General features: G+C 35.2%; 2 protein-coding genes across 5 annotated transcripts in view; one reads left to right on the top strand and one right to left on the bottom strand.

The window, feature by feature from the left end:
- Nucleotides 1–15,830, bottom strand: part of LOC106142970 (pseudouridylate synthase RPUSD2) — a 332,895-nt gene that overhangs the window by 245,451 nt on the left and 71,614 nt on the right. The gene's annotated exons all lie outside the window — the stretch shown is intronic.
- LOC132901748 (uncharacterized) lies at nt 7,943–14,270 on the top strand. Of its 4 annotated transcripts, XM_060944677.1 has the most exons (4): nt 7,989–8,710; nt 9,344–9,466; nt 10,099–12,049; nt 12,435–14,270. In XM_060944677.1, the coding sequence occupies exon 4, from the start codon at nt 12,475–12,477 to the stop codon at nt 13,666–13,668; it is 1,194 nt and encodes a 397-aa protein (XP_060800660.1). In that variant the 5' UTR covers nt 7,989–8,710; nt 9,344–9,466; nt 10,099–12,049; nt 12,435–12,474; the 3' UTR covers nt 13,669–14,270. The 4 variants fall into 4 exon arrangements, with proteins under 4 accessions (XP_060800666.1, XP_060800660.1, XP_060800655.1 ...); XM_060944683.1 differs by having other exon boundaries at nt 7,943–8,710; nt 10,099–14,270; XM_060944672.1 differs by having other exon boundaries at nt 10,099–14,270.

Here is a 15,830-nt window from a genome sequence, read left to right on the forward strand (position 1 = left end):
TAAAACGAAAAATCTACATATTTCCCATTCCCGTGGGAACAAAGGGTCATTTCTTGGTGCTCCCGGTATATCCTAAGGAACCCACCGTATATGAGCTATCTACGCACAGTAGTTTCAGCTATACGCAAGATTTTAATATATTTATTTAAAATTCATTGCACAAAATACAATCGTATAGCACAATTGGCGGACTTAAAGCAAAAAGCATTATCTACCAGTCAACCATTGGGTCTGACAGAGAACTTTATATTGACTAAAGTAGTAGTAGTGATTTCTAAATGTTTGTTATTCCATTTTAAAATAAACTAAACTGTACGTATTCGAAACATCGATAAAAGAATTCATTTCTGCCGTAACCCACGAAAAAAAAAGACAAAAAGTAAACGGGGAAAAGATTGAACAACTATTTTCTTACTGCTAAAGACGCCGCTTCTGTCCACTCTCGCAACTTTGCCGAACAACTTATATTAAACCCACTGTTTAAGGCCTTTTTTCTTGATTGAAATGCTCATTTTATGTCAAGTTAGACCAATTTTATCAAACCTTTTTCTTTACTAGAATTCTACATATACATATGGTCACGTCTATATAGACGTAGACAGAGCCAACAGTCTTGAAAATACTGAATGGCCACGTTCAGCTATTTGGCTTAACGATAGAATTGAGATTCAACTAGTGACAGGTTGCTAGCCCATCGCCTAAAAAAGAATCCGAAGTTTGTAAGCCTATCTCTTAGTCGCCTTTTACTACATCCATGGGAAAGAGATGGAGTGGTCCTATTCTTTTTTGTATTGGTGCCGGGAACCACACGGCACTAGAATTCTAACTAGGAATTTTAAGAAATCCCCTCTTTGTGCACGCCTGGTATACATAAAAAACCTACACGCCAAATCACTAACTCCAGACCCAGCCGTTTTGGCTGTGCGTTGATAAGACAGTCAGTCATTCACTTTCATCTTTTATATATACTAGCGACCCGCCCCGGCTTCGCACGGGTGCAAAATTATAAATGTTATTATACATAAAAACCTTCCTCTTGAATCACTCTACCTGTTACAAAAAACCGCATTAAAATCCGTTGCATAATTTTAAAGATTTAAGCATACAGACAAACAGACTAAAATAGCGAATTTGTTTTATACTATGTAGTGATATAGATAGATAAAGATGGACTTACAACATGCAAAACACCAGATATATGAAGTTGTTTTTAAAACTTAACCTACAAATAAATAAGATACAAAATTTCATATTAATACAAAGTATAGAGGATTGAATTGAAAGTTATTCGTGAAATAAACATATATACTCGTATATGAGCACACTCTTTGCAGGTAATTGATGGTATACAGGTTCTGTACACATTATATATTTAATTTTAGTTTGTAATCATTTTTTTTATATAAGTAGTTTAAGTTTGTAGTTATAATTATTAATTTCTGATTAATTATAAAAATAAATTATATACTATTCGTGAAATCTTAGATGCAAAGTTTAACACACTCGATACACTACTCGAGTCAAGTAATCGAGAAGGCAGAAGTTACGTGTCGTGCGAACTACGAGTATTACAGTAACTACGCTAACCGCTAACAAGCTCAATAATGCTTTGTGTAAGTCTAATCAATTAAAACGCTCACTCGGCTGGATAGACGAGTATCGATTCCCAAATTCCAAAGCCACTTGTATCATTTTGATCCCAGCCCGTTATTATGACGTGAAAAGGGACAGCAATAGTTTTTCTCGCGATAAAAACGGCGACGCGCGTGCCATGCAATAAATAAATACTCGTAAATAAATACGGGACAAATTACTCAGATTGAGTTAGCCTTGAAGTGAGTTCGAGACTTGTGTTACGAGATACTAACTCAACGATACTATATTATATAATGAATACTTATATAGATAAACATCCAAGACCCAGGTCAATCAGAAAAGGTTCTTTTCTCATCATGGCCGGCCGGGATTCGAACCCGGGACCGCCGGTATCACAGACAAGCGTACTACCGCTGCGCCACAGAGGCCGGAATGGCGGCAGATGTGCCATTTCAGGTAAAATTTCCCTTTAGAGTGTTAACATTAATAGCTTAGTTGATACATACAGACGGAAATATAACAATAAAATTTGGGAAAATAATAAGTTGTCGTAGTACCTAACTATTAAGAAAACACAAATATATTTTTTCTACCAAATCGGCGATTTTTTTTATTAATACATAATTTGAAATATTAAATTCATGTGAAAAACTTGATAGGTATTTTGGTTTTCAAGATCACTTGTTTATAAAATGAGGTATTCACTAATAGGGAACATGCAATAATTTTAGTTTTGATTTCATTTTAAAGAATTCCATGTAAAATAAGTCTTAACATATTAAAAAAATTAAAACAATCTAATTTATCGTAAAAAATGCGGCTTTAAACTGATCGTTTAAATTTTCGCGCCAAAACGGACCTACACTTCCAATGACGTCACACGTGTCTGACACTGGTCGTGCTTGCCTTCGTTGATTACAGTGTTTCCACAATGAGGGGAAATTCCCCTTTTAAGGGGTAATCAGGGTCCAGAGGGGAAGAAAATGGGGAAATTTTAGGTAATCATATATTAATTTTTATTATATATAAAATTATATCGACGGCCTCTTTGGCGCAGCGGTAGTACGCCTGTCTGTGACACCAGAGGTCCCGGGTTCGAATCCCGGTCAGGGCATGATGAGAAAAGAACTTTTTCTGATTGGTTTGGGTCTTGGATGTTTATCTATATAAGTATTTATTATAAAATATACAAAGTATCGTTGAGTTAGTATCTCGTAACACAGTCTCGAACTTACTTCGAGGCTAACTCAATCAGTGTAATTTGTCCCGTATATATTTATAAAAAATATATTTAAAAATTAAACTTTTAGTTACAACAAAAGTGCCAAAACTACAGCAAAATAATTTTTGAGGGGAAAAAAGTTCTGAAAAGGGGAAATCGGAATTGAGGTATGGGGAAAGAAAATTTTTATAGTGGAAACACTGGTTGATTATCATAAATTGCAAATTTTCTCGACTTTCCACTAAGTTTTTTGTAATAATTTAAAATGGAATATCCATCCACATCAAGTGATCACAAGACATAATACCGAAAAAATTCGGATAAAAAGTCGTGTTGATTCATGTTTTGTGCCTATGTGTCCATCTACTTTAACAAAGTTTCTAAATGCCTGTGTAGATCATTTTCTCATACCCCAAATAGACTATAGTATAATCATTTGTTGTGCACTTGTTAATCACCTTTAATTAAAATTGAATAAAAAACAATATTTTCGAAGCATAGTTTTATTTAATAAATTTATGAAATATTTGAAAAACAAAACAATGTGCTTATATATATCTTTTAATTTCGGAAATACAGCATCTATCCAGAATTTCTTTGCAATATTCATTACAGATACAATGCTGTTATCATATGGCACACAACATTTTGGTGTTATTTTATTGTATTTCACATAGGAAAGTATGGCAGCTTCGGTTGAAGGATATTTGACTTCTATTGTATAATTTTCAGTAAGCCCGTCAGGTGTTGCTCCAAAAATAGGATACTCGGCATTAAGAAGTAGTCCAGCTTCTTCAATTTCAATCTGAATTGCAGAAACAAAAATATGAATTATGTACTACAAAAGCCTTGAACCAAACATTACAAATTTCTTTTATTCATAATATTCAAACAAACAAAAACCACCGAACTTACCTTTTCTTTCTTGCTTACTACTTTGAGAACTTTTTTTTCTAGTATTTTTCCTCTACTCATCGCAATGGAAGTAAATTTTGAATGTTCTCCCATAATTGCGTTCAGAAGGGAACCATTTATAGTTCTACAGTGAGCGGCTTCATAAAGAGTTGAGCCAGTAATTCTGCCGTACCTGTAAAATAGAAAAATAAACTTATATACAGCTAATACGCCAATCAAGTTTATGTTATGTGAGTATGATAATGAGTTTATTTTGTCAGAATATTTTTTTTATTCATGGTATTTTAGTGATAAATACAATAAACAAAACTAAGCTAGAAGTCTTACTACTTACCTCAACTCAAACAACATTGGTGAATCACTTTGATGTTTGGTGGTGGAAAATACCATATTTATATTATCAGTGGTCATTTGCTTTGATAATGCTTCAAGAAATGATTCTGGAGAGTCCAACTTTCCAATCAAGCTTGAACACACCTTATGAATGCTTGTCTTATTGAAAGTAGCGAAGAATACTTCCCTGACAATCTTTTTTATTGACAGCATCTACAAATTCTTATAAAATATCCACCTAAAAATATGCAGTTATTATTGTAACACACATTTAACTTCTTTTCAATCTCTTTAAATAAAAAAGCTGCTTACTTGAGAGAAACTGTGATTGACTGAAACTTGACCCATTTCTTTGGCTTTTATGACAGATTTTCCAGAAGCACATGTAGATAATTTCGACTTCTTCCAATAGCATGTGACGGACGTAATTAGAGGCTGCTCAGACCTTCTGTGCACCATAGCAATAGTGCAGCAGCATGCTTGCACCCACTTGTATATGATAAAGTTTTAGTCATGATAATAAATACCTCATAGCATTTAAAATAATCTTCTTTATGAACAGTTTAATTATTCATTAATGTCGTAATACTTGACCTGCAGAAGCTGCACAATCTTCGCATTGGCAGGACAGAACTAAGCTTTGTGCTTCATTTATTACAGCTGTAACACGATAACCTTCTTTTCGTACTTTGTGCTCTGGAGTAACTCGACTTTTCACTGTACATAATTAATCCATCTCCATCTCTTTTAATTTGCACATAACCGATTGCGTTATCGCCGTAAGATTCTCTCGTTGAGCTAAATTATAACTGCTATGTTTAGAAATTGCTGAATAAAATGCAAACAACGTTTAAAAACATTCATGCATACCGTACTAATTTAGTGCCTTTCATTTCTACACTTGAAAACTCTGCACTCACGACAAAAAATTTTTTTTTGGTAAATTTTTGGAGTCTGTTTTATTAAATCTAACTTCCATTTTTATTAAAAACGTAAATAATACGTAAATAAAGCACTACTGCCTATTAATCGCAAAGTTAACTTCTAAAAGTTGACACAGCACGAGTGACGTCACTGAACGCTGATTGGTGTTTTGAAATGCGTTTCGTTTAACGTAATTTTAATTCGTAATAATTGCTAAAAATCAACATAATTTAAAATAAAAACGTTGAAGAAGTTCTTCTTTTATATTTTTTTAACATTTTATACGTAAAATTTTCATAAATATCATATTTGCATCTTCCCTATTGTACGTTTATCTTTCGAGCATGAATTCTAGAAAATATACTAAAATCCTGGCTGAGTTCGAAACTATATTTAAAAAGTACATTGTTCTGTTCCACAGATTCACAGGTGGCCAGTAATAATATCCATTAAAAAAAACATCCAGTTGAATTCCGAAAATCGGAATTCCAATAGTCTGCAAGTTTGCGAGAGTACGAGTTTTTTCGCTCTGAATTCTCGAACAGTTGAAAAGAATTCTTCACTTCAACAATATCAATTATTAGTTTTTATTTGTAAACTTTCAAGTTTTTTAACTGAGTACAATCGGATATTGGTTTAATGAAAAGACGATGTTTGGGAGAGGAACAGAAGGACGAAATAACGTCTTTATACCTTGCGAGGTAGACAAAACCAAAAGTTACAAGACTCAAAGGCCACGTTCAGCTGGCTAGCTTAATGACGAAATTATATAACATCTACGAAAAAAAAGGCAAATTTGACCAATATTGCCATTTTATCGAGATGAGCAGAAAATCTCTTACTGCGTAAAGTTGTACATCAAGTTTAGTAACGTTATAAGATTTTCAATTGTTTTTATTTTTCTTGGCGCCCTAAATAAAACTCTCCCCCGACCTACATAATCGCGATGCCCAAAATTTTTGAAGTTTAAGAGCCTGCGCAAGTTTTTGAGAGTTTATAATTAAATTTTGTTTGCGCAAGGGAGATTTCGGCTATTTGAACACAGTAGAAACAAATAATATTATCGCGTTGATTTATTTTTTAAAATTATTTATTATTTTCCTTTTTTTGGTCCGGCGTAGCATTTATTATCACTTTAACAACAACTTTAACAGATAATTAATTTTAATGAGTAAATTGTTTAGATTTACATATAATATGTACCGGCACCAAAAGAAAAGAGAACCACTCCATCTCTTTCCCATGGATGTCGTAAAAGGCGACTAAGGAATAGGCTTATATACTTGGGATTCTTCTTTTAGGCGACGGACTAGCAACCTGTCACTATTTTAATGTTAATTTTATTATAAAGCCAAACAGCTGAACGTGGCCTTTCAGTCTTTTGAAGATTGTTAGCTCTGTCTACCCGCAAGGGGACAGACGTGACTATATGTTATGTTTATGTTATTATATACATATATTTGTCAGTTTTGTCACATATACTGAAACTAACAAACTCAATCACTCTATCATCATCATTCTCTTAGCGACCTCACCTCTCGTCCAGAACCCGGGGTATTTTACAAAAAATACATTAATTCCATTCCTTACTATTAGTTATATCCCTAAAGCTTTACAGCAAAGAAATGCAACAAAACAAGAATATTCAGAACACTTTAACTCTTAAAAAGTTTCATCTTGTATAGTTCAAGCTCTGAATTTTTTTTCCTTGCCATTGTAAAAGTTCTGGAACAAAAGTTCCCTTCTGAATTTAAAAATTTTATCACAAAATGAGTGCTGCTATATGCTAAGCATTAGGTATACGGAGGCGAAAGGGATGCTGAAATAATGTACGCGTTTTTTTAAATACAATAAACCTTTCTGGACATAGAACCTTTTTGGACTTAGGGATGGTTTTATCCAGAACAGTATTTTTACTTAATATATAAAAAAAAACCCTTTGGGTTCTCAAATACTTATAATATATCCATCTAAGAGCATAAAACAATTATGAATGAATTTATTTATTTCAGCTACCTACAATTGTCCTTATTTCTGATTAGGCTTTCGTGTGGGTATTCGCTCCCGTGGAAATGTTCAGCCATAAAGACCTTTTTACCTACTATATACTTCTACAGAATTTATCTGTTTCTGTACCAAATTGTGGTAAACATACATACATACATACAATCACGTCTATATCCCTTGCGGGGTAGACAGAGCCTACAGTCTTGTAAAGACTGATAGGCCACGTTCAGCTATTTGGCTTTAAGATAGGATTGAGATTCAAATAGTGACAGGTTGCTAGCCCATCGCCTAAAAGAAGAATTCCAAGTTTATAAGCCTACCCCTTAGTCGGCTTTTACGACATCCATGGGAAAGAGATGGAGTGGTCCTATCAATTCTCTTCTTAAAATTAGTTTAGCTTTGATCATGCAGATATACTTACGCTTTTACCTACGTCCAACGCAAGAGGACCATAATTTTTTGCCGAGAAATATCCAAATATCACATTGGACAGATAGCCATTTACGACCGTATAAGAACATCCCAGTCCGTAAAAACAGTCCCGGCCCTGTCTAAAAAAGGGCGAAGTGAAACGCTTTTCGTTGGAATGCCATCATAGAAATCGGAATTAAATAAGACAATAGAAATGGCATGTTGTACTTGAAATTGAAGGAACTCTGTGTCTCGTCTCTATAAATAAAAAAATGCAATTCTGTTTTCTGTGCCTGTTGGAACACCAACATTAAAATATTTTATTTTTTTTAATTTGTTTGTTCGATATGGCAACATTGTACATCCGATCTTCCTTCCTGTTGGTCACCGCAATAAAGCGACACGAGTCTTGTCCGTTAACTCAAGGAATTTTATTTTACCAGTCCAATACATACAGTCCACTTTACATTACAATCTATCCATTTACATACTTTTTTCATGGTCCTTCAAGGCCAGTAAATTTCCAAAAGTTTAGTGTGAGTGATGTGCAGTACATAATTCCGCATTGTTCCTTTTGGTTAGAAGACGCTACGCGGGAAGACGCCATCACAGTGCACCGGATAGACGGGAGTACCTACATGTTGCATTCATTATTATAGTGGCATCATCCATTGCCAATTTACATTCATTTCATTTCATGGTGCGTGTCAATTTTATTTTCAATTCAATTTCAACGATACATGTTCGCGCCTACCTACACGATTCGCGCCCATTGATTGATGCATTGGCGCGGTAAAGTTGCCGATTTTCGACGCGAGAAGCTATTTGGCGCTGTTGCAGCGGCGTCTACGCGCATCATTGGTCCGATGCGCTGTCGTCGAGACTACGACGACAACTTTCGCCCGCCATTTTAATTGTTACATCACAGCAAAGCTGAGTTTCGTTAATTATCGTGTTGCGAGTAATATTGTAAAATAAACATAATCAGTGCGTTACATCAGTGCAAATTACGTACAAATAAGTGTTTACGCCGTCTTAACAAAATGTCTAAAGATAAGGGCGAATCGGAATTCGCAATTGCTGAGTCCTATGATTTGGCCGCTCTTCGACGCAAACGCGCTGCCGTTAAAGGTGTTATCACCAAATTGCATAACGCCCTGCGTGATCCAAGCGCCTCTGAGTTAGACAAACACGCTTTGTGCGTCAGAGAAGAACGTCTGCGATCTTCATTTTCTAAGTGGGAGGACTTACGCCTCGACATTTTAGCGATGGATCCTGATGACCCCGAGGACGACGTTGAAAGTACGTATTTGGAAGCGCTCACTAAAATTGGAAGACTCTCTGTAAAACATGATAAGAAGCCAGTAGTGTCGTGTCAAACTTCAATACATGATCAGGACCCAGTAGTGATGTGTCAAAGTTCAAAACAAAGTAAAATTAAGTTACCAAACGTAGTAATTCCAACTTTCATTGGTAAATACAGGGATTACCAAGCCTTCATTGGGCTGTTTGATGCTCTTATCCATAAAAATAGTAACTTAGAAAGTATTGAAAAGTTATTCTATTTACAATCTTATTTAAAGGATGAACCTCATGAGCTTATTAAAAATCTACCTTTATGTTCTGAAAGCTATGAGGAAGCTCGTAAAATATTAAATGATAGATACAACAATAGGTATAAGATTACAAATGACCATTTAAATGTATTGTTAGATATAAGCCCTATGACTAAATCCACAGCTGTTAATATTAGAAGTTTTTTGTCTATTGTTAAGCAACAGTTAGCTGCATTAAGGAACTTGGGCCACTCTGTTGATCAGTGGGATCCTATCACTCTTTGCATTTTAACAAGAAAATTGGATATGATTTGCAACAGGGAATTCGAACTTGGTAGACAAGAAAAACCTAGTGTAACAAGCCTTATTGAATTTTTAGAGAAGCGAGCATTAGCACTCGAGAATGTGGAACGAGATAAGGTACTGTTGGCTCCGAAGGCTGTCCACGTAGCCACTGTGAAGAAGGTACAGCCTGCCAGCGCTGAGAAGAGCTGCATACTTTGTAAGTCTAACCACAAACTTTTTTCTTGTTCTCAATTTAAATTAATGTCAATAAGTGAGCGAATTAAGTTTGTTACAGCTAATAATCTATGCCAAATATGTTTGAATAACCACAATAAGCCATGCAGGTATAAGTTTAAATGTCAGGTCTGTAAAAATGATCATAACTCTCTTCTCCATGTGGAAGAGGCCCCATCACCAGTCACATTGGTGGCTGGATCTGCTACTGAACAAGTTGTGTTGCCTACAGCACAGGTAAAACTTTTAGCGAGCAACGGAACTGAGGTTTATGTCAAGGCTCTCCTTGATACAGGTTCACAGGTATCCTTTGTGACCAAAGAGCTAGCAGAGTTATTAAAATTACAGATTCAGACTGCCAGTACTCCTGTTACAGGCATAGGCCAAACTTTTAACAATTTAAAGCAAAGAGTAAATTTAGAATTACACTCACTGACACAGAACTATAGCATTTCTGTTGTGTGCTACTTACTTGAAAAAATCACTTCAAAATTGCCGCAGAAGACTTTCAACATTAATAAATTAGTTTTGCCTCCCAATATAGTATTGGCTGACAAGACATTTAATCAATCCAGTAACATAAATATATTATTGGGTGCTGACATTGTGTTTAAGGTGTTGCTGCCGCCTGAGCCTCGAGTTAGCCGGTACAACTGTGCGGGGCATGGGGACATCACAGCTTCACCTCCGTTACTTAATACAAAGTTTGGTCATGTAGTCGCAGGTAGCATTAACTCAGATAATATTTATTTGAAACACAACCAAGCAGTAACCTCCTTATTTTGTGAAACATGTACTTCTAGCTTAAATCATACTCTTACTGAATTTTGGCAATGTGAAAAGGTTCCTGAAACATTTACAGAAACACATTCTGAACATGAATTGTGTGAAAATATATTTTTAGAAAATATTCAACTGGACACACAAAATAACAAAATGCAAGTTGTCCTGCCATTAAAACAGCCTTTAGATTTTATTAATCAGTCTTTAGGAGACTCATTACATTTAGCTTTACAAAGATTTTATAACTTAGAAGCTAGACTTACAAAAGACCCTAGTCTTTATAAATTGTATTCAGACTTCATTAATGAATACATAAATCAAGGGCATGGTACAGTCATTGACATCAGTCAATACAATTTAACAACTGATCCAGTGTACTTCCTGCCACACCACCCAGTTCTTAACTTACAAAAGAAAACAACAAAATGTCGTGTTGTTATGGATGGTTCTATGAAAACCAGCAATAAGACTTCTTTAAACGATTTATTGCTTAATGGGCCTGTAGTACAAAAGGAACTTGTTGATGTTTTGTTACTATTCAGAGTAGATAATTATTTCTTCATAACAGACATAAAAAACATGTTTCGCAATATATTATTACATCCAAAATACAGGTCTTTACAAAATATTCTATGGAGATATAATCCCAATGATAGTGTTCAGTGCATTCAACTAAACACTGTCACCTATGGGTTGAAAAGTTCATCTTACTTAGCAACTAGGTGTTTGAAATGGTTAGCTGAGCTATACAAGGATGACTTCCCATTGGCTGCATTTATATTAAATAACTGTACATATGTTGATGATATTCTTTTCTCAGACTGTTCCTCGGATAACTTGATAGAAGCCCGAGAGCAGCTATGTAAACTATTGAGTCTAGGTAGTTTTCAGTTACATAAGTGGGTGTCTAATTCAGAACAATTATTACAAGACATCCCACAAGATAGACAACATTTTGATGAGGTAGATTTACAAACAAATAATCATTTATTAAAAACTTTGGGCATGTGTTACAATACTCAGTCAGATGCATTTATAGTGTCAAGTCCAAAACCTATTGGTAATATGCCTCAGTGTAAGCGAGAGATTCTTAGTTTTATAAGCCAGTTTTTTGATCCATTAGGATTTGCTGGGCCCATAGTGGTAGGTGCTAAAGTCATCATGCAACAACTGTGGAAAGCTCAAATAGACTGGGATTCGTTACCTGATAAGGAGTTGCTTCAAGCATGGCATGAGTTTTACACTAGCTTAATTTCAATGAAACCACTAATTATAGAGCGTTACATAAGGTTGCACAATAGCAGCTTTGCACAAATTATTGGGTTTGCCGATGCTTCCAGCACTACTGCCTATGGCTGTTGTGTATACTTAAGATGTGTTGACGAGGCAGCCAATGTTAAGGTTTCCTTGTTATGCTCAAAATCGCGCATAAATCCTGCTTCACAAAGCTTATCTGTTCCAAGACTGGAGCTTAACGCTGCTTTACTGCTCGCTAAGTTAGCTAGCAGAATCCATGACACACTATCAACAAAAATAAAAATCCATGATGTGTTTCTTTATTCAGATTCACAAATCGTTTTAGCTTGGCTTAAAACTAACATAAACACGTTAAAAGCGTATGTAGCCAATCGTGTTAAGGCTATAATACAACTCACACATGCGCACACTTGGTCGCATGTTAGCTCGCAGGAGAATCCAGCGGATTGTCTCAGTAGAGGAGTGCCACCTCACGAGTTAGCTGACCACCCCCTCTGGTGGAGGGGACCAACATTTTTACATTCAAGTGAGTATAAACCCAATTTAAATTTTACAATGCCACAAGAATTGCCTGAGGTCAAGGACTCTTCCACATGCTTGAGCGCTATGGTTTGTTTTTCCACCAATATTATTTCAAAAACATTATGTCTAGATTTTCTGGACAAATTTTCAGATATCAATAAAATGCAAAGAGTGTTAGCTTACGTCCTACGTTTTTGTCAAAATGCAAAGTCCAAGGGTAATAGAAATAAGCTCAACTATGTAACTAGTCAGGAACTTAATAACTCTTTGTCAATTATTGTGATGTATGAACAACAAAAGTTCCTTAAGGATGATATTCATGCTTTAATATGTGGTAAGGCAATTGTCAAAGGCAATTTAAAATCTCTTTTTCCTTTTATTGATGACAGTGGTTTGCTGCGTGTTGGAGGCCGGTTGCACAATGCTGATATGCCATATTCGCAGAAGCATCCAATCATTTTGCCGCGAGACTCGCGCGTCACTAATTTAATAATTCATAGTGAACATTTGAGAAACCTTCACGCAGGCCCTAAGCTGACTCTGTCATCATTAAGACAAAGATTTTGGATAGTACATGGTTTAAGAGAAGTTAAAAAAGTTTTATTCAAGTGTACCATTTGTTTTAGATTAAAAGCGGAAGCTTCTAAGCAATTGATGGGTTCTTTGCCTCCTGATAGGGTGAAAGCATGTCGCGCCTTTCAAAAAGTCGGTTTAGATTACACTGGAGCAATATCATTGAAAATAGCAAGAGTTAGAAAGCCAATAATCACAAAGGGTTATGTTTGTGTGTTTGTATGCTTTGTAACCAAAGCAATGCATTTAGAGCTTGCTTCAGGTTTAAAGACGGAGACTTTCATTGCATGTTTAAACAGGTTTATTGCCAGAAGAGGGTTGCCTACTGACATATACAGCGACAACGCTTCAACCTTCAGGTGTGCGGAGAGGCAGTTAGATGCTTTGTACAAATTACATAACTCCATAGAACATCAAAAATTAGTTTCTCAATTTACAGCTCAAAAAGGGATAAAATTTCACCATTTACCTTGTTATTCCCCGACGTTCGCCGGTTTGGCCGAAAGTGGTGTAAAAAGTTGTAAAAATTTGTTAAAGAGAGTGTTACAAAAGGCAATTTTAACTTATGAAGAATTGTACACAGTTTTATGTCAAATTGAGGCCATATTAAATAGTAGACCTTTAATGCCACTATCTAATGATGTAACTGATTATTCCTGCATTACTCCAGGACATTTTTTGATAGGTACTGCTTTAAATACATACCCAGATGCAAATGTTACTGTTATTACTAAATCTCAATTTTGGAAAATATGTAATGATATGAAATTAGAATTCTGGAAAAGGTGGAGTAAGCACTATTTGAATTTATTACAATGTCGACCTAAGTGGCAGATCTCTCAACCAAATGTAAAGATAGGTTCACTTGTTATACTTAAGGACGAAAATTTGTCGCCAATGTACTGGCCCTTAGCCAGAGTAATTAATACCTATCCAGGCGATGATGGAAAGGTCCGTGTAGTTGAAGTTAAAACTTCAAACGGCCATATACATAGAAGAGCAGTAGTGAAAATATGTGTCCTACCGCTAGATACGGAAGAACGGCAGTAGCTGCGCCTATTGGTGTTGTGTACCGACCCCGAGATATGTGTTTACTATCGTAGGGATAGGCGCAGCAACAGCCTTACATACATTTTCGTATAAATAGTATTAAGTTACTTTTTGTTATCTAGTTCTTTCTAATAGAACAAGCACAAATTTAGTGTTTCTATAAAACACAAGTAAGAATGTTACATTTTAAATTAAAAAAAGGGCATGCATAGTTTTTAAACATTTAATGTAAATTTTAAAACGCCTTACATATGTTTTCATGTCTGTTAAGTGTTGTACTGCTATTAACAATCTGTAATTGTAACTTGTAGTGCAGTTCTAACTTCACTTTATGTACAATGCATGGCAACTACATATCTTTATATTTAATATTATATATTATGTCATTCTACTTATGTACCTATTATAGTGTACTCACGGTATATTAAGTTTGTAAAATGTTTCACATAATATAACCTTCTTTTGCCCCGGCAATATGTTGGAACACCAACATTAAAATATTTTATTTTTTTTAATTTGTTTGTTCGATATGGCAACATTGTACATCCGATCTTCCTTCCTGTTGGTCACCGCAATAAAGCGACACGAGTCTTGTCCGTTAACTCAAGGAATTTTATTTTACCAGTCCAATACATACAGTCCACTTTACATTACAATCTATCCATTTACATACTTTTTCAGTGCCCTTACACCGTACAGGGGATAATTTTATGATAGTATCTGAAGAGGCTATAAAAATGGACAAAATTTGAGAAATTAAAGAAATAAAACTTGGGGAAAGTTTAATTAAATACAGTTTACTGCGCAATTTAACTAACTTTAAATAAATCTCAGATTTATAAACACAATAAAAAATGTGTCATAACAATGTTAAATTTACCCTGGTGAATGTGCAATAACCACTTATATATACCTACGAGTATACATAAAGTCACACCTCTTCCCCGAAATCAGGACAACAAGCAGAGACAACACTTTCATTATTCCCTTCATCAACCTCACCACTTTGCTTCATCCACATTCATCATTTTCTTCATCAAGTTCGCTTCTACAGTCTTATTTTATTCCTAATTCTATGAATGCCATAGACATTTATCGAAATTATGGCGGCGTATCGTGGAATGGATCTAGTGGACCCTTCGGATGGAATTTAATGAGCCGGCCGGCTATTCTGATTCCTAAGACCGAATACTTTTTGTACTCGTTCACTTTTACGAGAATTTGACGGTGATAATGCTGTTAGGTTTTGGGATTAACCTTATTTTCAATTATTGGGTCATTTCAGAACAGTATTCATTTAGATCGGACCATTTAAATGTTTTTGAGTTCAGTTCTTTTATCAAACAATACCTACCCTTCCTGCCTTTAACTTAAATGCATTGAGTGTGAATAATTAAGTACCGTGTGGTTTCCAGCACCATTAAAGAAAAGAATAGAACCACTCCTTCTCTTTCCCATGGATGTCGTAAAAGGCTTTTGAGCGATGGGCTAGCAACCTGTCACTATTTGAATCTCAATTCCATCACTAAGCCAAACAGCTGAGCGTAGCCTATCAGTCTTTTCAAGACTGGTGGCTTTGTCTACCCCGCTAGGTAGCTAGGTTTGTCACCGTATAGACGTGATCATATGTATGTATGAGTGTTAATAGTTATGCGTCCCTTAGGTCATTTTTAATGATCAAGCTATTGAAAAACACAATTCAATTCAATTCTGTTTTAATCATTTTTAGGCGTTACGCTACATTGTAGGCTATATAAAAATACATATCACGTCATATATACAAATTATTCAGCACAGAATTCAGTATCAATTTCGTTTATCTACTTGCACGTTAAGCTTACGAGGGTCAAGATGGGATGCCAGATATGCGTATAGTAATTTCAATGAATGAATAAGTTGCTTCAACACAACTCTGTGTTTTATTATATTAACAAACTAGCGTAACCCCACGGCTCAATCCGCGTAAAACGATATGTCCCGGTAAATCAAAATAATCCGGAAAAAATTCCGTTCCCGTGGAAATTTCGGCAAATCCTCTCTTGTTATATCTCTATACCATACATAAGTTAACACATGCTAAAATTCAGATTTTTGAACCCATTGGTTAAGCCTGTACATTTCTACCAGTCAGTCAATCAGACACTCAGTAACAGAAGTTTAAG

Source organism: Amyelois transitella, chromosome 2 (genome assembly GCF_032362555.1).
Source record: "Amyelois transitella isolate CPQ chromosome 2, ilAmyTran1.1, whole genome shotgun sequence".
NCBI classification, from domain to species: domain Eukaryota; kingdom Metazoa; phylum Arthropoda; class Insecta; order Lepidoptera; family Pyralidae; genus Amyelois; species Amyelois transitella.

Coding starts and splice junctions, on each gene's coding strand:
- LOC132901748 (XM_060944672.1), top strand. CDS start 10,420: ATGCAAGTTGTCCTGCCATTAAAACAGCCTTTAGATTTTATTAATCAG.